Genomic DNA, 23,584 nt, shown 5'->3' on the forward strand with positions numbered 1-23,584 from the left:
CATTGGACATTGAAGCTCTTGCTGTATATCACAAGTGAAAGAATTAGCTTTACAAAACTTCTCTCTCACTAGATTTGTTACATTAAATTTTTATTCTCTCTCATTATAATTGAATAAAGTATTTTTACTGCAAAATACTGAAAAGCAAAATATTCATTCACACTTGGCAGCAGTAATATTTATTGACATGTAAACTTTCCCCATATGTATTTATTTTATCTTCCAAATCTCCAAACCTCCTGCCAAACACAAGCACTGAGGCTATGCATATTATCAAAATACATCCTAAATTCTTTATTTTCTATAGAAGAAATCCTATTTTCTGTTTTCTAATTTCTTTTCAAAGCACACCATATCACTAAGGTAAGACATATAGTGTTTCACTCTTTAAATCATATTACTATTCTTACTGTCCATTTTGCTGCCATTTAAATCTAGTTTTCCTTGATAATATAGGTTTATTTTAGGAACTCATGTTTACCCTGGAAGGCAAACACACATAGTCCATTAGTATATTTTAATGAACATTTGTCAGCTGTTTTCATTCTTAGAAATCAAAAACAGCACACACAAACCCTACAGCAACAGAACTGCTGATAGAATTTCCTGGATTCTGTTTTAACAAACCATTTTTAAAAACTTTCTAAATTTTGTTAATCTAAAAAATAGGATGAAGCTATATACAACTACAATACAGTACAGTACAGTACAGTACAGTATGTGTGTGTGTGTGTGTGTGTATAAGTGTCAATCCTCCTTGAAGAAAATATTATACAGCCCAGGAAAAATAAAATGTTTAAAATTCAATTAATAGCTTTCTTATTGCTCACTTCAGGCTACAATTAATTCAGGTTAAGTATGGGCATATAGCAACATAGAAAAATAGTGACAGAAATGTGTTCAAAAAGTTCTGTACAGCTTGAAACCTTTTCAAATCTATTTGGAACTGTCATAAGATTGAAAAAAGTACACTTAAATTTAAACTTGTTACTAATTCAGTATAATATAAGGCTATACTGAGTTGAGGCATGCCAAACAATCTCAGTCATTTAGATCAAAGAAGTAGTTGCTATATATAACAAGAGAACTATTCAAGTTTTATATTTTATATATCTTTTCTTCTCAGTGAAGAATTTTTTTTTAAAAAAAGTATGGACTTAATTTTATCTTCTATTTATTTCAATCTTATAGCCCTATATTGGCTTAACCCAGTTTACAAAGCAACATCATTTAAATACAGGGTGTCAGCAATTAAATACTTTTCATATAAGGGCAGTATTTGATAATTAAATTCACACTGTGCTCAGAGCACAATAGCTAATTGAAGTCTGACCACAGTGATATAAATTAAATTATTCTTTAATCCTATGGCTATTTAACATCCAAATTGTTTTAAAATCATCTCATTGCACACAGAGCAGCATCTGTATCAGAATTGGATTTAATATTATATTACAATGTTGAACAAGCTAATATGCCGTAGCATAATCAAAATAGTTTAATCTGAAATTATGTGTAATAATCTGAGCCGTTTGCATAATTCATGTGTTTCTTTTCTGACAGGTAGAAATTTATATTGAAAAATATTCAGTTAAAAATAACATCCAGAATAACTAAGCACAAGACTAAGATTTAAAAATATTTTTACACAGTCTCCTTAGTATTTTTCTCTTACTAGGAAGTAATATATTGGTATACACATTTCAACACAAGGAGACAATGAAAAAAATCAGACTTGTTTCTTACCACTTCAAAAGACAAAATGAAATGAATTTGCAAGGTTATTTAATTGCACTTGTAAAGAATGAAACTAAATGCTGTATACAAGAATATATGCAACGTAGGTGGGCAGTCAACAGCTGTCAAATACATTACTGTCTACAGGATGATCAAATAGCTAACAGGCGACAAACAGACTAGTAAATTTTTGTTAGCCATATAATTGCACCAGTATTAACAAAGTTTTAACATTTCTTATTTGACATATATTAAGATGCTTCAAAGTCAGCTCTAAAGCATATAGCAGATTACATAAATGTGAAAAAATGGGTGACTTGTTTTGAAGTAAAGTATATCATGCAACAAAATCCATACTAGTTTTTTAACTAGATTTTTAAACAATATACTTTCAGTTCTTTGGATCTTGGATACAAAGAATAATGTATTTATAAAAAATAGGATAGGACAATATTGCTTTCATTTCTCAAAGTACAAAATAAGATAGTTTGCATCACATCCTCTCTTATTTGTTCGTATTCAAAATGATACAGCTTATATATGGTCAAAACATTTTGTATTGTACATTCAGAAGTAGGCAATCTTGATTTGTCTTCAATAAGAAACCACTGTTTATTAAACTTTCTGAATATTGTAGTTCATACACTATGGTATCTACACCTATTTAAAATATAAAACATTTTGCAGTTATTTCATTTAGCAGTAAATTGCTAAAAACGTGAAAGGAAGTAGACAGAAAATAGATTTTTCTTCCAAAGGAAAAAAAAATGAATTCAACCCATTAGGTGTATAAACAATTCTATTTTTATGGTCCACAGTTAATCATGAGTAGTAAAACATTTAGAATTTATACACAGTAAAATTAGTTAGAAAAAAATGTAGGTGTGCTAGATTCAGCAACACAGAAATGGCATAACTTTGCTTACTGATCTAATTCTGCCTTGCATAAACGTATCTTAAAAAATAAGCTATAAGGAAGTTTAAAGTTTGATTTTGATCATGAATACATGTATCATTAATACTCAAAACAACAGAAAGTTCTTTAGTCTTTCTGGAAATTCATTATTTTTACTTAATATTTTCCTCATTAAAGTGTCTTGAATTCCCTTAGTATGATGCTTCTTTTATTTTTGTTTTTCTGCTGGTCATTTTTAGCTTTTTGTTTCAAAAAATCATTCAGTTACTGCAAATTTGATAGAAGCCGAATGGTGGAGGATTTAATTCAACATTTAAATAATGTTGAATTGAAGCAAATTTCACCTCTTCAGCTCATCAAAAAAACCAATTTAATATAAGCAACAGCAAAGCCATTTCTTGTTTTGATGAGCGGTTCTGGATTAAATCAGAACCACCATTTATTTGCAGCACTGAAAAATCACAGATTATAATACATGTAATACAATACATAACATTTTAAAAATATCCATGTATGGATTTGTTGTTTCTGAAAAAATATTACAAAGGGGTTTTGTTTCTTTGCCATACCAAACAATCAAGAATGTTTTGAAGATATTTCAATCATAACAAGCCACATGTTTAAAACATCCTTTAAGTCAAATAGATTTGGAGAAATATCTTTCATATAACTTTCAGTATTACCAATCTGTTTTAAAATACAAACACTATTGTGTGGAAAAACTATTATACTTTAAGAAAAACTTGAACTGTAAGACTCAAAGAGGATTATTTGGCCCTAAACATTGAAATAAAAAGGGAAGAATCCTACCTTGGCAAATATGACTGTAAGATGAGTTTCACTGCCAAGTATCCAAATAGGGAATTTTGGAGACTTCAAATAGGATCCAACCTAAGAAAAACAAGAACATTAAAACAAAACAAAAATGAATTAGCACATTTCTAATAGAGCACATAATGCATATTTCTGTTTCAAAATATTGGTGGGTAAACAAGACTCAGAGTATTCTTAAGGAAAAGAACTCTATATCTGGACATTGGCTTTCTAACTATGACTTAAATTGCATTCCATGAAAAGTATTATAAATCAGGGGTGAGAATCAGTTGTTATTTATTTATTTATTTATTTATTTATTTATTTATTTAACTTCTGTACTAAAATAAGAAACAAATATAAAAATGAAAATTCAGTATGACATTTGATAAAGGTATTAGTTTATAATGCTAAGACTCAGATTAAGGTCTGATCACAAAACATATTAGATAATTTTGAGCCAGTCTTTCTCACAGAGCCTTATGTAGCTGACAAAAGTGTTGCTATGAGGTTAAACTGAGGTGAGATATAAATGTCAAGTTGATGGAGTGATTTGTATTGGAATGAAAAAAGATGTTTCAGAACGTAGTGAGATGCTTGTATAGCACTTGTCAGTAATTTCTTAAAACAGTCTTTTTCCTGGATCATGCAGCAACCCTTCATAGCTGTAATACAATCTTAGGAAAAGATATGTTTGGTTAAAAGCGTTGCCAACAGATGTTACTTGTATCCCTACATGTGTTCAGAAATACATTTTCTGCTCTGCATTCGAAGCATCACATATACCTAATAAATGTTAATGGCTGACTGCTGATATATTAAACAGAGTTAAGCATGCAACAAAAAAAATAATTTCCAATTGGGTCTTTTAACACTTTTAATTACTGTAGCAGTGGATGCTAAAAAGAAGAAAATTGTAGATCTAAAATAAATATATAAATATATATTTGTAAATATAAATATAGAACTCTAGTTTTTATATAGAACTCTAATTTTATATCATTCACGCTTACATGCCATATTCAAAGACTACAAAAAGTCCACATATAGTATTGTATTAATTTGTTGAATATAGAACTAAAGAAATTTGATGTTGGTTTAGATGAAATAAATGTATATATTTAAGAGGTGAATGGGTATAATTTGGGCATTAGACATTGGTATTTCAAAGGAAACTACTGACATAGCCACAAGAAAGAACCAAATCAAGCAGTATCTTTGTGGATAGAGACAAAAACTTAAAGGGAGCATCCAGGAAGGCAAGTTTATAATTTATGTAAAAAATTATGTAATTGTATCTTATATAAGAAATTTAAGTTAACACTGGGCAACACTTTCATTCATTAGAGATCAGTGAACTATTTTTTCAGTAACATAATTCATCCCTCATGCTTTCACATGACAGGCTTTAAACATCTTACCTTACAGTATCTCAGAGATTCCATGAGTGTCAAAAAACCAACAGCTCCTTGTTTATTAATTCCAAGTAATTCTGAAGAGAAACAACATTCCTGTATTAGATTATTCAAAGTCCGATTCATAGTTCTTTTTCTTAGTTAAACCACACCATGAAAGTTTGTTCTATATTAACAAAGTGAATGGCAAACAGAAATATATAGGGGTAATACAACTGAAATAAGCAATAATAAAATAATATTTCTTCCTATTTTAAGTATTGTTTATTTTTAATGAAATAAGATAGACAAATATATAGTAACTGAAAAGCACACATCAGAAAAGGACTGCACAACTGAAGGATTAGAACAAATTCTTATGAATTCAAGAAACTCAGCTAGAATACAAGGAAACTAAGCTAAACTAACTAAAAATTGCTACATTTATTTGGTTAAGGTATTACATAATATCTGTAATATATGCACTGGCCTGTAATATATGCACATATAAAATATGTGACGAAAAATCAACAGTCAGAGACTTGAAACAAGTGGGGCTGTTCACAAACATATTAATCCCACTGGTTCATTTTCTATCACCAGAGCCTAAAATGCCACAAAAATTAAGCTGTTATAATGAGCAATAGCAACATAATTTTTGGATAATAATCACCAAAATAAAAACATATTCAAGAATACCAATGGAAATTAAATGCTTTATAAAAATACAGAAAGGGGCTAAACCAACAGTCCTGTTCCTAGTAACATTTCAGTTTATACACCTAGGTCTCAGGCTTAAAGATGGACCAAAAGCTACACACATATGCCATAGAAGTACTATATATGTACTGTAAGGAATGAAACTTTTAAAAAAAGGATTAGGAGCAGGACATAAAACAGATTTAAAGAGATTTTATCACGTATATGTCTATGTATAGTATCCAACATTTTTGTTCTAGAAATATTGCTTAGATGCTGTACAAAAATATACTAGGGCAAATGCTATTTTACATTCTATTTCAATTTTTCCACATTGTTATTTCAAGCTCTTTCAAACATAGAACAACATAGAATCATAGTTTTAAGTCTTCCAATAATAAGTTAATCAAATTGCAAAACATGGCAATACATGCAACATCCACTTGGTTAAAAAGTGATATGGGGATTAAACTTTCATTCAGACATGGTCACAAGGCTAAATTCAGGGATAGAATTTGATACATTTTTCAGCAGCATACTATCACAGCAATTTGATTGCATAAAAATACTTTTAAGGATCCAATTTTAATACACTTAGCAACTAACTCTTTCATTTGCACACCGAGTTAATAATTAAACAGCATTTCATTATCTTCTGATGATTTCTAAAAGATTTAGGTTTTTTTTTCTTTAGGGGCTACTGCCATCTTGTGGATTAAAAATACTGCACATTTATTGGCAGGATACAGGTAATTCTCAACTTACAACCACAATTAATTCCAAAATTTTAATCATAAATCAAGCCACTATGTAGTAGACTCAATTTTATGACCATTTTTACTCATTAAGTGAATCATCATAGTTGTTAAATGAATCACATGGCCATATGTCCAAATCCAGCTGATCCAATGGGTGTTTTTTGCCAGAAAATGGCAAAAAGTCACAAAATATGATAATATGAATATGGGACACTGCAACTGGTTGCACATGTGAGCCAGCTGCCAAGTGTTCAAAATGTAATCTTGTGACCAGAGTGGTGGTGAAGCGGTTTTTTACTTCAAGAATGGGTTTTAAATAACTTTTTTTAGTTCATTGTAACTTCGGCTGGTCATTAAATATCAGTCATGTCAAGGAATATCTGTAACTTAAAGTCTGAAGTACAACAATTGCTGAAAAATGAGCAAACATTTACTTATATTCCAATATATGTCTGTCTCTGTGTGTGTGTGAATGTGTATGTACTAAAAACCCTCAAACTGCTAGACAAAACTGAACTTCTCTCTCATGTTAGTTCCAAAAAGCTAGGTATGTCTGCTTTATTGATTATACAAAAGATGTAGTTTGTATAGACTACATCCAATTGTAGATAGCTCTTAAAAATATGAAGAATTTCTAAGATGACCAAGAAACATTTCAAAAGCAATTAAATGGTTTAAAATTGGAAAAGGAGTGAAAATATTGGTAAAGGAGCAAAACCTGGTTGCACCTAATGTAAACGGTAGGAACCCATTTAGGGTAGTATTCCTTTCAGTTTTGGAGTCCAACCTCCAATCCAATTTTTTGAAATCACAAAAAAAAAAAAAAGTGTTGCATCACTTTGGCAAAAAAATAGAGTGATTATTTAATGTTAGATTTTTCTTTTTAAGATCAAAGATATCTCCAGGCTGTAAGATTAAAATCTTACAGGATGAACTAACTGTATCTTTGGAAGGAGGGACCTCAGGGCTATTTGCAGTATGGCCTGGCACTTTAAGCTATTTCTATCTAGCTTAATTTTTATTACAATCTAATTTTAGATGAAAATAGCTTAAAACACCGGCTCAAGCTGAAAAGACAGGGAACCACCATGAAGAATCCATTCTACACACATATAATGGTTTAATGAAATTATGATTTTCTATGGTATACAATTCATTTAAACATTTTATTGATGTTCAATTATTATTTCTAGCTTTTTAAGCCTGAAATAAAATCTTATGGAAAATGAGTTTATCAATAATACCTGTCCAGAATGTTGTGGAAAATAAGCTTCATTGCATACCTGGAGGGATTATTAGTAGGAAGCACTCATTAAACAGAAACATTTGATCATTCCAATTAATGATCAGGATTAATTTATCTGAATTGCATGCAATTCAAATTCAAAGCAAAGGCAATAAATAGGTTTCCTTTACTCAACATTACTATAAGGCAAATCAAATCTGTACTTACTCATTCCTGAGCATTCCCTGTCTCCATCCCAAACGTTAGATACTGCAAATCCCGTCAGCAGAAGATTAATTAAACTTTGGCTTAAAAAGCAGAAGAAAAGGTTTTTGATAATTGCACTGTTGCTTTTTTTGCTAAAAAAAGTTTAGATATTTTAACTACTCACTCAACTTCATATTAAAACAATATCCTGTGCATAAACCTTTTTGAATAGCCAAGACATTCATTTTAGATTAGAAGACATAAAGAATTAATTTTACATACAACTTTGTAAGAATTACTTACAAGTAATAAATATTATATAAAAAGCTAGTTTCACATATTTTTTTCAATTAATGATTATTACATTACAGTTTTTAAGAAGAGACTGGACAGCCATTTGTCTGAAATTGGTATAGAGTTTCCTCTGAGCAGAGGGTTGGACTAGATGACCTCCAAGGTCCCATCCAACTCTTCTTCTTCTTCTTCTTCTTCTTATTATTATTATTATTATTATTATTATTATTATTATTATTATTATTATTATTATTATTATTATTACATAATTAATGCTATTTCTGAAATAACATTTGTTCAGTCACTAGTTTAAGAAAGATAGAAACAATACTTACCTTCCATGACCATAAACAGGATCTATCAATGGTTCAGATGAATCTTCAATTTCATTTTTTATATCTTCAATGCCCTTAAAAATTATAGGATAATGGCCACACATTTGTGCTAAGAAATATATTTTCCCCCAATTCTTTAGCATGCATATTTAATAGTTTTAGCTAAGCTGAGAGTTAATTGTGACTGAAAATTCAAACAAGTGACTTACCTTACAATTCGTTTATTTTTTCACATAAATTAATTGCTAATAAGTACTATCCTATTCAATATCCTCTTCTATTGTGGTATAAAACTAAAAGTCACTTCAACTGATTCCAGAATCTTTCAAGAAAATCCAGACTGTATAAAGTACCAAAACCTCCATATTTTTGAGCAAAGACTTAAAATTCAGCATATATACAAGTACTATTACTCTTTAAAATAAAGTGAATGTTATTCTGTTCATCTTAAGTGGAAAAAATACATAATATATATAAAATATTCTTTAATCTTCTTCCTCTAACCAACCCTATTATAATCATTTCAGAAATAAACTTAAGAGAACTAGCAAAGACTAGAACCTACAACTATATAAACACACACATGCACATGCTTGTGCTAGAAGCCCAACTCGTATAATTTAATGAAGCTGTTTTAGAGGTTCCAAAATAAACATTAACTTCTGTTTCTAGAGTGTCATAAATCAACATTTTCTTTTAAAAACACACCTTAGTAAGTATCACAGAATAGAGAAAAAGTAGCACTCCAAATTTATTTGCCCACATTGCATGGTGATTCCAAACTGCATCTTTGAAATCAGAAAAGTTGGCATATGCACTTTTGCTAAAGATTAAAAACAAAAAGTCAGTTAGACATTAAAAAGGCATTCAGTACTTGTTATTAATGTATTTGCAAGATAACTAAGAGCAATTGTTTATTGGGAGAAACAGTGGTTATAGCAGTTATTCATTATTAGTGGTGTCAATATAGCAGAATAAATCAAACTTTTAGAAGCATATTTAAGATTTCACATCTGTTATAGAGAAAATGGGTATGTTATTAAAATCTTCACTGTGTTTATACATTTAATATGTGAAATTAGGCATTTTATAGAATGCCTAGGTAATGTCAAAATGAGATGTCAAAGTATGAAAACACTTAATATTTCACACATTTCTATGCATTCTATGCAATGCCAAAAGGCAATCCTGCAAAGTATAAAATACTCCTGCTAAAATGCCATTCTAGCCTTCCTTGTTGCAACAAATAGTAGTATTTTCAACATTGGTATTTTTCTCTCTTTTTTTTTTCAGTAAGGTCTTGTAATTTATTTTGCATTTCTTCTTTCATCTTCATATACATCTTTTAAATAAAGCCTAATTCTAATAATTTTCATGACTCTTTTCATACTTTGCTCAAATAGTTGTCATTCTGCATAATGCTTATATAGTATATACAACGCCTAGGGAAAGTATATAGCATATTAAAATAACAGACATTTCATACTTTCCTAAAAATGTCATGCATTCTATAGATTTCCTAGGCATTCTATACAATGCCAGCTTTTCACACATTACCAGTAACATATATATTGTAAATGAATGCATATATATATGGATTACATTTATAGGTTGCCAAATTCATAATGACTTTAGGCAGTATACAAATTAAAAACAGATTCAATACAATAAAAATTAAAAAGCACATTCTTCCTAAACTAGCATCTGGATAAATAATGAAGATTTCATGGTCTATTTAAAGCAGGAATCAACAACCTTGGCAACTTTAAGACTTGTGGACTCCAACTCCCAGAATTCTTCAGCCAGCCATGCTGATTGAGGAATTCTGGGAGTTGAAGTCCACAAGTCTTAAAGTTGCCAGGGCTGGAGACCCCGGATTTAAAGAATGTCAGGTTGGAGCAATACTAGCCTTCAGAGTACACTATTTCAAAGAGCGGATGCCATGATAGAAAAGGCACTTCACTTGAGACCCATCAGATAATGGGAACCAGAGCCTACCCATTGGCTCAGATCTTACCCAATGAGCAGAAACAATGGGAGAAAAGCAGTCCATCAGACAGCTAGGCATATACCCTAGCTGTACGGCTCTATAAGTCACAGTAAGTACTTTGAACTGTTGTTGGAAACTTACTGATAACTAGCATAGCTCACACAACAGAAGAACCACTGATAACATTTTATCTTAATTATTACTATTGAATTTATTTGCTGCCCCATCTCGTGGATTGAGGCGACTGATTGTCTTTAATAATTTTTAAATTTGTAAAACTATTGAGCAAAACTAGCTTTGACAGAGAAAATTATAGGCCCTGAAGTCTGCACACTTAACACTTTTTCTCTCTATTTCAAAATTTCATGTAAAATCCCAGGTATTATTTCATACTACTCCTAACAGTATGTTTCTTTCTGGTCTTTAAAGCAGCAGGTTGCATGAGCTTAAGCAGGTTTGATCTTGATATTCAGCTACGTGGGATAAAACAATACTAAACTTATATTTTAAAATGATAATTTTGAATATTTTAAGAGCTGCAACATGTTACTTACTGAATTAGACTGTGAAATCGTTCGAAGCTGAACTCTTCGGCAGCCAAGGCAGCTATACACAAAAAAATACCGTTTAGCACTAAACACGACCAAAAGTGACACAAGAAACACACAGCAAGCTGGAATACTTTCAAGCTTTTCATAATGAAAGTTCATCCTTCACCTTCTTTCAGTACAACTTCTGTTACATTGTACGTGCTAGTTTAATGTAATTAAGAGTCAATATTGCTAAGATTACAAAATCACTGAATTTCAACAGCTTTGCAAACTAACCAGAGTCAGTTTGACATGAATTATGAAAACTATTGAAGGAAAGTCACCAAGCACAAGGATAAACGGATAACTTAGAATAATTTGGATTTCAGAACAGAATTAGTGTAACAAGACTGTTGTTTCACTATAAAACAGCAAACTAGGAGCATGCATCTTTTAAGAAATATTTTGCCTTTTTTAATAAGTAACCAAACAGTAGAAAAAATGCTACATTTAGTACCTTTCCAATTCAAACCTTTTACCAACTTTTCTCACTTTTTGAAAGAAAAATTAAAGTGAGTTTCTCAACGTAACCAATGCTAATCAGTTTAAAGGTTCTAAGTGGAATAGATTTACTTAGTTACTGAATTTCATAAGCAATGAAAATAAGCAATTTAGGTATATATTAACAGTTAGATTAACATAACAGTGTTGTATCTATTATAAATATGCTAAGTATTTATTTTATTAAATTTATCGACCATCCATCTTACCACAAAGGAACTCTGGGCAGTTTACAATAAATATTCAAAGAATGGTTGTAGATATTGAATTTTATAAAAAGAATTTTACTTTTGATAAAAGAAACAGAGCTGCAAGTCAGATATTAAATAACAAAAAGTATCTTATATTAAGCTACTTGATTAATAAAAAATATAATGTAAAGTTGTGTAATAAATACATTTGAAACAATAACTAAGCATAAACAATAAGCCTTAATGAAAAATATTTAAATATTTATTGCACCTAAAAAATATTAAATCATGCATAGTCTGAAAGAAAAGTAAATATCTGAACTTGTAAGCCTGCATTTTATAGTCAATATAAACAAACAAATCAAGCAAGCCTTATGTAGTTATCAATTTCACTGAGCCTGAACGAAGTGCAATAGTATAGAATAGAGAGAAACAATGGAAAGAGGAACATACTATAGAAATCAAAGTCTTGCATGAAACAAGAGCTTAGTCACTGTGAGCTGATTAATATTTATTTAATAATATGAACAGACAAGTATAAATATAAGAAATGAAAAATCTCAATTTTTGTTTTTGCAATTACCACCTCCAATATATTTTACTACTAGAATAAGTTTCATAATTATATTTTTTGTTCCATGAGAAGCATGTACCAGAACAAGGAGAATAACCACTGCTTCATAACTTATTCCTTTAAAATGGGAAGAAGCGATAAATCATAAGCATATTCCAGCAATTATGAATAAAGCACTGAATAGGAAAATTGATGCTCAGCATTTTTTTCTCAGCACCACTTGTTATGTATCATGGAGCAGTATCATTTTACTGACAAATTTATTTTATCAGAACAATGTCCCTTCATCTCAAATTTAATTTAAATGAGTCTTAATGTGATGGATTGATATAAATGGGCTGCATACATCATCTGTGTTACTAACATTAATGCAAAAAGGAAATTTGTGGTACCTTAACTAATTTACTACACGAATAAGCAATGGCCTTCTTTGCCAACCTATTTTAGACCCAACTAAATAAAACTACACTCTAATCAGGTGGTGCTAATTTTTTTTCAAATAAAATCTGAGTTACAGTGAAATAGCCACATACTTAAATTTTCTTTTTCTTATACCTGTGCTAATATAAATGGCCCCATATATGAAAAGAAAATGATTCTTTCTCTAGCATTTTGTAATCAAACACCAAGCATTTTGCAAAGTAGGTAAAAGAGAATATTTAAGTGCAGGTACTCCTCAGCGTTTGACTGTAATTAAGCCTGGAATTATGGTTGTTAGTTTCGATGATTGTTAAGAAGATTATCACATGACCATGCCCTGCCTCCAGAAGTGGTAAATGCTCCAACACTGGAAGTTTTTAAGAAGAAACTGGACAGCCATTTGTCTGAAATGGTATAGGGTTACCTGTCTGAGCAGGGGGTTGGACTTGATGACCTCCAAGGTCCCTTCCAACTTTTATTATTATTATTATTATTATTATTATTATTATTATTATTATTATTAATAATAATAATAATAATAATAATAATAATAATGTTTTTAGAGTGTTTTTAGAATGTCATGTTCATTAACCAACCCCATTCTCCCCCAATGAGCATTTTATGCTGGAAACTAGCAAAAACACCTAGTCATGTGATCACAAGATGCTGCAAATTGTCATAAATATGAGCCAGTAGCCAACCTTCCATAATATGAACATATGATCAAAGGGGGTAGACTGTGGCCATTGGAACTTTGTAATCAGATCGTAATGGGGATGTCTTTTGAAATCTCAGACAGTCGCTAACTCACTAGTTGCTAAGCAAGGGCTAGCTATAAATCATTTAAAGCTTTTAGAATCTTATCAAACGTTATTCCTTCACTATAAAATGGTTAGCACTCTTCATGAGTCAGTAACCTGAAAATAAAGTTACATATTTTCATAGTCATTCATGTATTTTACCAAAATATACATTCCTGTAAAAAGGCATTAAATATTTTAGTGGTGAACAAATTACATGGACTGCACAAATATTAATGATATATTAATGACTATATTCAACTAGGTTTTGCATGAAAACATTAAAGGACTCTACATTCTAGATAAGATGGGAATTCTTTGACAGCAGCAATTAGTCTGAAAACGTTCTATCTAACCAACAGTTTTGTTTTGGATGCACTTGTACAGGTGGCAACTTATTTAGTTCTTCACAACTCCATTAGATTAAAACAGAATAAAAATGAGCAAACAGGAAATGCCACAGCCTAGCCAATAAATATTAAATTCATACCTAATAGAACTGGAATGATTTAAAAGTAAAATTTCTCATTTTGACTTTACCAGAAGCGGTCCACTTTTGAAACATACTTTTCTATATTTAATTAGGATTTGGAATGAATTGTCTAGGGTTGAAATATTTCAGCTTGGAATGTTTATACGCTTCCAATTAGGTGTGGAGACAAAAACTAGTATGACTTTAGAAAACAAAAGCAACCAAAAGCTTAAGTCAAAATAGCAATGCCACTTAGACTTATATACAGCGTCACAGTGCTTTACAACCCTAAGCAGTTTACATTGCCCCCAACAATCTGGGTCCTCATTTTACCAACCTCAGAAGGATGGAAGGCTGAGTCAACCTTGAGCCGATGAGGATCAAACTCCTAGCAGTGGGCTGAATTAGTCTGCAATATTGCATTCTAACCACTGTGCCACCATGGCTCCAAAATGTTACCATATTCTGATTCAGTCAGAATATCAACAATATAAATACCGCAGCCTAATGTACGTCTATCAAACTTAGACTACTAGGGGTAAAGAAAATTAGGAAGAGGACAAAATTATCTGTAGAACCATATTAAATAATCCTATATCTTGAAAAATACATTTTGTATAAAAAGCACAAAGTATTCCTGAATCATATTACAAAAAGTATCTTACATGATTGCTCCTCTTGATGGCTTGAACTTTCAGAAAGCTTAGCTGTTTCTTCCCCAGGATTTCCTCTTTGCCATGTGGCCAAACAGTATGACTCTGAATGATCAGAGCAAGTCATTTCCAAAATTTCACATAATGCATAACAAAGGAGATTTTTTTGCTCTTCTTCTGAAATATTCAAAATCAGAACAGATAGATTTTTGACCAGGAACTTTCATGCAAAACATGTAGCAACATTATTTGTACAATCTAATCTTGATTCTTCCTCAAATCCCAGCAGGTTCAAGACAATTTAGAAAAAGAACTGACTATCAATGACTTTGAATTTCATCAATTTCTTGGGAACTATCTAGTATTTTGTCATTTCAAATTTTTAAGCTGTTTATAATATTGGGCATGACAAGGAGGTATTTGGAAATTAAGTGTTCTCATCCTGGCTCACTCTCTCCTTCAGTTATACTACTCCTGTTGGCTCAGCTGACCCATAAATCTATAGTTCAGAGCAATAGGAATCAACCTTGATATACCTTGAACTCTTGCATTTCCCTCTACTTCATATTTTTCTATCAAAAATAGTCAAGATGAAAAGCAGTTAGGTTAAATAAGTTAGGATATATTGATTTGGTTAGACTGATCTAAACTGTAGTTAATATATCATATATCACATATATATCATATCATCTAACTACAATTTGGATCAGACTAAGGGCATCCTGGAATAAACCAAAGGCAAGCAATACTTCATTATCTTTAAATGTGTCAATAAAGGCAAAGTTTAGATTAGCCAATTGGATCCAATATAGAGTTTAAATCAGACAGTAAATGCATCTCTTCCATTCTTTCAACAATGCCAGAGAAGATGAGAGTTTGTTCTCAGTCATTCCTTTTAGCCCAACCCATCTCACAGGGTTGTTATATGGGAAAAATAGGAGGAAGATGTGTGGGATATGTTTGCCGCCTTTGTAAAAATAATAAAGGCAAGATACAAATAAATAAATAGCCAGGTGTTTTTATCCCTTCTGAACATAGTGGTCAATATGTGCCAATTGGAACAAAAGTATATAAATTTCTGATGCTTGCTTAATTTGTATGTTGTCTCATTCTGCATCACTGGGTTTCCTGTTAAGACTTATAAGCCTAAATTCTATTTTTAAGTTTAATGTTACCATTCTATTTTTAAAATCATCAGCAAACGCATAATCTTCTCAGAATTATGCAGATTAATAAGCACTGATTATAAATAATAACTACTGTTTGGTTTAGCACATATTTTGCAAATATGGCATTATAACCCTCTTGGAGATGTAGGTTTGTAGTTACCTTGACATTGTCTCCAGGTAGATTTCTCACCAGTAAAAAGCTTCTTCAGAAGGAATGCCTTGTAATAAAGACAATACTGACATATCAGAAATGTATGATTTGATCTTCAGTGGTGCAAAGTGTTTCCATTTTCAACATTGGTTTAATATTTTTTGGGGGAGGGGGATATTTATAAATATTCCCAAATATTGAAGACATTTTCCCTTATGCAAATATAGAATTTACTATTTTAGCTCCATGTCATTTAACAATTACAGATATCTGAATATATCACTGCATATTAAACAGGATTCTGAACAAAGTGTAATCCCTTTTGTCATACATTCTACTCTAACTTGAAAAAATAGGAAGCATTTCATGTCAAGTAAGGGATTCAGAAACAGTTGGAAATCAAGTGTTGCTAAAACTTGAACATTGGATTGGTAATTGTAGTACTTAATACACACTGTATTAAATGAATATTGCAGACTACAACATCTCAAAATACAGGGAATCCTTGATTTATGACCACAATTGAGCCAAAATCTTCTGCTGCTAAGTGAGACAGTTGTTAAATGAGTTTTGCCTCATTTTATGACATTTATTGCCACCATTGTTAAGTGAATCATTGCAATTGTTAAGTTATTAACATGGTTAAGTGAATCTGGCTTGTCAGAATGTAGCAAAAGATGATCATATGACCCCAGGACACTGCAACTGTCATAAATATGAACCAGTTTCCAAGCATCTAATTTTGATCATGTGATCATAGGGATGCTGCAATGGTCATAACTGTAAAAAATGGTCATAAGTCTCTTTTTTTCAGTGCCGTAGTAACTTTGAACCAGAACTAAATGAACGGTTGTAAATTGAGGTACCTGTACTGAGTTTTAAATTCAGTATTCAGACAGCATACCACAGGTGATTTAAATTATCAAATTTAGTGAAACATATTTTTCAGGTTCATTTACTGTGATCTTAGCATTATTACCTGGACTGGTGCAATTACAGCACAAGGGCCTCCTTCAAATTGTTCTAACGCAGTAGATTCTGACTCACTGAACACAAACCCTGAGGAAAATAAAAAAAAATCAGTTAGCTATTTCTAAAAAATGTGTATATTAATAAACTTTAGCATATTTTTGAAAAAATGTTCCTTATCAAACTTGTGTTCTTCAACATTCCAAATCTTAACCTTATCTGTAAGTGCTACAGGCAATGACATACTTTTTCATTTGCTATCTATATTTATTTCTATATTTTTTCTCAAATAAAGATCAAGGTTTTTCGAGCTGTATTTTGCAATGTACCAAGAAATCACTGCTGAACTAGTTGATTTAAAGAAATAAAATAAAAACAAGGGAAAAAGCATATATAAGCAGAATGTGTTAGCCTCTTTAAACAGCTACCCCAAACAATACAGTTTTCAATAGTTCACAAATTTCATTTGAATAAGACTAGCATGTACAATATGCTTCAGTTTCAATTCTTGGCTCCATTTTACAGGTAATACTTGTGTAACAACCTTCAAATTATGACAGTTTTGAATGACTAGTAGTTATGGCTGTTTGGAGTATCCTGCTGCCACGTAATCAAAATCATGTACATTTCCAACTGCAGATTGGATATCATGAACACCCCTCCCATTTCTGCCCGCTGTACTCCACAGACTCTGACCTTCTTCATCTTCTTGCTCCCATTGCTGACAAAGCACATCCAGCCTTGCCCTTTGTAAAGCAACTGCTGACTGTCCAATGCATTCTTCTCCAGGTCATGCATGATAGTTTTCTTGCGAGACCTTGGGAAGAAAACCTTGCGTGGCCAGTAACTGCCTTGAGAAGGACCAGGATATGCTTATCAGCAGCAGAAGCAAGAAGACAATGAAGGTCAGATGGGGCAGCAGAGTGTAGGGCAGGGGGCAATCACAGCTTCATACTGACTGAGCTTTGCACCATGCTGCTGGATCGGAGCAGCTGGGCACTAGCGACTTAGGATTCATGCTGCTGGGGCTGCTGCATGCCAATGACTGGGGCAGCTGAAGTTTTGCACCAGGGTGCTGGGCTAACTGCAATTACTGGGTTGGGATGGTTGTAACACTGCACCACTGGGCTGGGGTAGCTGCAGATTTGTACTGGATTGTGGTAGCCACTAGTGCCATACTTCTGAGCCTGGCAGCAGCTACCCAAGACCTTCTTGTGACTTCCTCCCTGATTCCCCACTGACTTTCTTTGTTGGAAGCTGGCAGGAAGTTGTGAAGAATCCTTGCTTAACAATCCAAGTTTATAACTACTGCAGGGGAGACCGCTGGGACTATATTGCACTTTATGACCACATTGCTAATGAATGCAGTGGCTCGCATAGTTAGGACAGAAGTTTAGCAAGCCCATGTCTGAGACCCAAGTGCTGCTGGGTGGCAGAGTGAGCTCCCACATTCACTCCAGCTCCTTGACAGAGACATTACATGGACATCTCCCAGGCAACAGTGATGTCACTGGCTAATCTTTTCAACCCAGAAGCACCTCATGCCTCTGACATGAACAAGTCAGGGGACCACATTGCTTAGTGGTGGAAATTCTGTTCTCAATTACCATGTAAACTAAGGACTATCAGTACACTTGTACTTTGAAGGCCATTCCCAATCCTCAGAGATGTATTGTTTGACATAAGAGGATCAGAAGTGAAAGGTAAAATTTATCATTTTTCTATATCTTTTCCATTAGTTAATTGAAAACCAAAATATGAAACTACTTTAACCATTTCAATATTATGCATAGAGCTACTGATATATATCTTACAAAACAGATATTTTACAAGGATAATACAGGCAAAGTTTCAAGAACATTCTGCAAACATAGGATCATATTGGCAAACCAGCTCATGTTTTATTATACTACCTGAAAGAACACAAATCTACACAAGTTTGTACCAGTTGGGCAGAGCCCATTGTAGTGAGACAATATATTGTGATATATCTTCTGAAGTTTGAATGCTATTGTTTGTAGGCTTGACCCATGCCCATTCTCTGTCCTGTGGGTTGCAAGAAAGGGCATGAGTGATAGAGTCAACTCTTCATTAGATGCACTGTGTAGGACTACTTTTGGAAATGACCCAGAAGCTACAGCTGTTAAAGAAACAGATTACTAGCAAGATCACCCCTTCAGCATAGAACAGCAGCAGTCGGTAAGTCACTGTACTGGCTACTAATATGACTTGACAGGATAGAACCAGCCTTGGAAGAGGGCCTGGCATGGCTAGCAATTGCCTTGCAAAGTGCCAGGCAGTGTGGCTCATCAGCAGGAAAGAAAGGTCAGCCTTTACCTCCCCCTAGAAAGTGGGAAGATTGGCAGAACCAGTGAACACAAGATAACCAAAAGGCCAGAGATTGGGGGTGGAGAGAGTTGAAGCGCAGAGATAGGGGTGGATGGAGTTGAAGTGCTTTTGCACTCATAAGTATAGGTGAGCTGCCAAGTGCTCCAATTTTGATCACTTGGCCATTGTAACAGCTATAACTTTGTTGAGTGCTGCCATAACTTCAAATGGTCGCTGAACAAATGGTCATAACTTGAGTACTGCCATTAGTATGCAACCTATTGCAGACTTCATAGAAAAAAATAACAAATTGCTCTTATTGAGATAAGAGACAGTGTCTCATCTAAATTAGGGCAGTCTTCCCCTTTGGATGAAGAACACAGATAGGCTTCACTTACCAGTTACTCATTCAATGATTCTTTGAAGTTACGGTGGCACTGAATAAGTGGTACTTACAACTGGTACCCACAAGTTCAACCTTGAGCTACAAATATTTTTTTAATTGATGCAATGTCCTGTAGTCACATGATTGCCATTTACAACCTTCCTTACTGGCTTCCCACAAAATCAGTGCAGAAGCTGACAAAGTTATTCTGCTAAATCCTGCTGGCCCTCATGCGCTCATGCTGCACCGTCCACTCCCTGGTTTTCCTGTGCTCACATATGGCCTGGGCAAGGCCTTCCAAGCCAGCCCTCAACTCATGCACAATCTGCACCAGCCCTCCCCCACACAATACCTTTGTACTCCTTACTGGGGACTCCTGCTGCTTTCTGCTTAACACTCACACGTCTTGGGGTTACAACAGCAACTGGGACTGCTAAGATTGTCTTCACTAACTGAGGCAGTTATGTGATACCACACTTTACAACTGCACTACTTAGCAACAGCAATATCAGATCAAATTGCTGTCATAGCTCGAGGACTACCTGTATTGTGATACTAAAACATGAAAGGAATTGCATGGCTCATAGTCTTCCAGGCTGGACATTGTAATAGTCCTGCCAATTGAATTCTATTGGTCAAATCACGCATATGGACTATACTTCCCAATAGATTTCTCAAAAACACAATGTTTTTCAAAATATAAACCATTTAAATTATTTATGCTATCCCTCTAGATATCAACATATCTTAATTACTAGATAAAAATGGGATTGTATATACTGTACCTCTTCAACTAAACAAAACATAATATTGATTACTAAGATTCTCATGTTGCTTAGTTTATGATCACCCAGCATGTTAAGGTATAGTTTAACAAGCATAGTTAATGAACCATACTTTAGAAATCACAATGTCTGGATTCATTTAGTCACTAACTAGATAAATCACATTCTGATTTATGCTAAATGAACCCAGTCAGAGATTTCCCCCCCCTGATCAAACTAGAAAAGTAGAAAGAAAAGAAAAAAGTAGTAGAAAGACACCTGTTAAACAAATATGACAAAGCCACAATTGAGAACATACTGAGCACATTCATAACAGTTTTACACAAAATCACACATACACTTATATAAAGGACAGAAAAAATATTCCAGAAAGGTAGCTATATATGGATATGACTCAGTAAATATATATGTAGCAATAATACTTTAATTGATGAAACTTCATAATTTAGGTAAATAAGCAACACTTTGCAACAGCAAGAAGATTAAGTGTTTTGTTTAAAATAGTTAGTACTTGAGACTAACTTATATATGCAGGAATACTCTGAAGAACCTTAACAGAAGAATGAGCAATTATTAGATTGACCATTATAAGAGAGTGAAAGACCTTTAATTAATGCTTGTTAAAGAAACAAACCCAGATATTAAAAATTAACTATGTGAAAACAGCTGCATTATTTGTTTAACATTGCTGAGAAAACAATTACTGCCTGTGTAAAGACAGGAGCAAAGGAATAGTGGGAAATGATCTGCTTCAAATCTTCTAAAGCAAGAATATAGCTACCCTTTCTAAATACTTTTTTAAAGACTAAACTAAGTTTCCTAACTGCATGATCTAACCAATTATCCCATTTCCAATAAGAGGGAGGAAAAAAATCCATTAACCATTTCAATTACAGTTCTGTTAGTATATTTGCCTATTTCTGCCTACTTTGAAAAAAGGTTCTGGAAACTGCAGAATCCCAAGAGATGTGAAAGAGGAGTGCTCTAGAGACAATACCAAAACTCAGAAATGGAGGAGGAAGGAGGAAGAAAAAGGAAGCTGGCTGTGTAAGAAGCATCAATCTCTTTGTCATCACACTGTAGTAATTGATAGGACCAGTTTTTAATACCATACAGTTACCTTTCCAGGGTGACACCAAAGATGAAAGTTAATGTAACAAATCCTGAGTCAAAGATAAAAATAGTTGTAAACAGAAAACTGGAATGGACAGACTTTTTGAATGAGGATTTTTCCCAGAAACAGCTGAGGGAGAACCAAGCAAAAGAGAGGCGGCCAGGGCCATCCAAGTACAGGCTTGGGTAGCAAAAAAAGAGGAGGGCGAGAAGTACCTTGTGTCCAGCGGCAAAAGATGGTATCTGCCAGGCCCTGCGAGGTCTTCTTGCCCCACACCAAGGGGATCATCTCCTGCTGTAGTTCAGCCATGGATGCGATTCACTGTCCAGACGGCACCCGGCGACGAAACCTAAAAGGAGATCACAGGGAGGCGGCAGTTGAATGTAGACGGGAGGCAAACACCGGCGGGCAGGTGAGTCTCCGCGGAGGTCGAGAAAGAGGCGGCTCCTTCCGGGGTGCCGGGCCTAAGGAGGAATAAGAAGCGGCGGGTCCTCGGCAGCGATGCCCCGAAGGAGACACGGCCTCAGAGGCGTTTCTCCCCCCCCCCCCCCGCGGAAGGGAGAGAGGACGAAGGCCAAGACCGGCAGCGGCCTCTCCGTATGGAGACCTCTTCAAACACCCAACATTGCAGCCTTTCTTCGATTCCAGCGCTTGTCCCAGTGCGCTGGGACTACATCCCCCAGAATCCACAGTCGGGAAGCAGTCTGGGGATTCCGGGAAATAAAGTCCCAGGCCAGCAGCAAGGGCACTGGGGGGGAAAGGGAAAGGCTGCCAGGGAGGGGAAAGGAGCTATTCCACCCTCACAGACACCCCTCTCCTCGTCCGTTCAGACTTGGCCACCACCCCCGCTGCTCCAACCCTTCCCCGCCTCAGAGGTGCCTCTATTAATTTCCATCATCCGGCACTTACCCACCTGTGCGGTCCGCGTCTCCTCACTTAGGACCAATTCGCTCTCTCCCTCAGGCTCGCAGCTAACATTGAATGGAAGGCTGGTGAACTACGGGCGCTTCTTATTGAAGCAGCCTCTGACGAGCAAGCGCGTGGCCGAATCAGAAGCGGACTTCGTGAATTCCTTTTCCCCGCCCTCTTAAGCTCCTGAATTCGAACTCTATCAGAGTGAGGCGGGGGAAAAACTCCGTACACGCGCCAATTAAGAATAGGACCGGGTAGGTTCTGATTGGAGAATTTTACATGACAAGCATGTGGACTAACCAATCACGAATGGGAAGTGGGCGAAAGAACCAGCTGGAGTGGGCGGTGAGCGACAATTAAAAAAAAGAAAATAGAAGGACACAGGTGGATGGAAAAAGAAATAAAACCTTATCCGGCTCTTATTGCCATTTGAGTTTTTTATGTAATGACGTACAAATGAATTATAAGACTTTGCACAAGGACAGTCTTTCGAGGTCTTTTGATTTTGTTTTTGAAAATATTGCAAAAGGAAGGACAGAAGAAGGCAAATACCAAATACTCAAAAGACAGCACATAACAAAACTTTAAACTCTCTTGGTAAAAACCAAGAAGAATCCTGAATTTGTTAATTTGGTCTAAAGTAAATTCTTACTACTAATGGAAGCTTTTCTCTCTAGATAAAGAGCAAGGCAGATAAATTTGGCCAGTAGAAAATGATTAACCTGATGTCCCAACAAAACAAAATCACACATGCCAGGGTCTCTTATTTATTATTTAAAAATATTTAAGGTAGATCTTATGAAAAGGCAATATGGTGCAAGGAATTTATTTTTTAAAAAAAATGTATTAAACTGAGCATCTGCTGGGCCATTTTGAATAATCTAGAGGATTATTGAAGGGCTCTTGTGGATTTTCCCAGAGAGAGCTCTATTAATTACCTAGTTGATTTTATATATCAGGAAGGAACCTGGGTCTCAATAAAATCTCTCTCTCTCTCTCTCTCTCTCTCTCTCTCTCTCTCTCTCTCTCTCTCTCTCTCTCGTTTCTGTGAGTTTTCTGAAGATGAAGGGACATTACCTCAAGTACTGACGAGGAATATTACCAATGAATAAGATAGTAAGACCATTTTACTCAAATGTAAAACATTTTTACTGCATTGGAGAAACGTTAGTCAAAAACTTTGCTTAGTGTGACTATAAGAG

At 34.0% G+C, this 23,584-nt stretch overlaps 1 protein-coding gene across 1 annotated transcript in view; it reads right to left on the minus strand.

Annotated features, from left to right (window-relative positions):
* Positions 1-22,470, minus strand: part of MINDY3 (MINDY lysine 48 deubiquitinase 3) — a 31,135-nt gene extending 8,665 nt beyond the window's left edge. Inside the window, exons 1-11 of the mRNA XM_015811209.1 lie at positions 22,380-22,470; positions 21,686-21,819; positions 16,869-16,948; positions 15,899-15,956; positions 14,582-14,746; positions 10,923-10,974; positions 9,087-9,201; positions 8,379-8,452; positions 7,771-7,850; positions 4,888-4,958; positions 3,464-3,544 (exon numbers count right to left, since the gene is read on the minus strand). Coding sequence (XP_015666695.1) covers positions 3,464-3,544; positions 4,888-4,958; positions 7,771-7,850; positions 8,379-8,452; positions 9,087-9,201; positions 10,923-10,974; positions 14,582-14,746; positions 15,899-15,956; positions 16,869-16,948; positions 21,686-21,779 — 870 coding nt within the window. The 5' untranslated portion in view covers positions 21,780-21,819; positions 22,380-22,470. The remainder of the gene's footprint in view (positions 1-3,463; positions 3,545-4,887; positions 4,959-7,770; positions 7,851-8,378; positions 8,453-9,086; positions 9,202-10,922; positions 10,975-14,581; positions 14,747-15,898; positions 15,957-16,868; positions 16,949-21,685; positions 21,820-22,379) is intronic.
* Between the last annotated feature and the right edge of the window lie 1,114 nt (positions 22,471-23,584).

The sequence above is a fragment of the Protobothrops mucrosquamatus genome, unplaced genomic scaffold (assembly GCF_001527695.2).
Source record: "Protobothrops mucrosquamatus isolate PMUCROS unplaced genomic scaffold, P.Mucros_1.0 scaffold33, whole genome shotgun sequence".
Lineage (NCBI taxonomy): Eukaryota > Metazoa > Chordata > Lepidosauria > Squamata > Viperidae > Protobothrops > Protobothrops mucrosquamatus.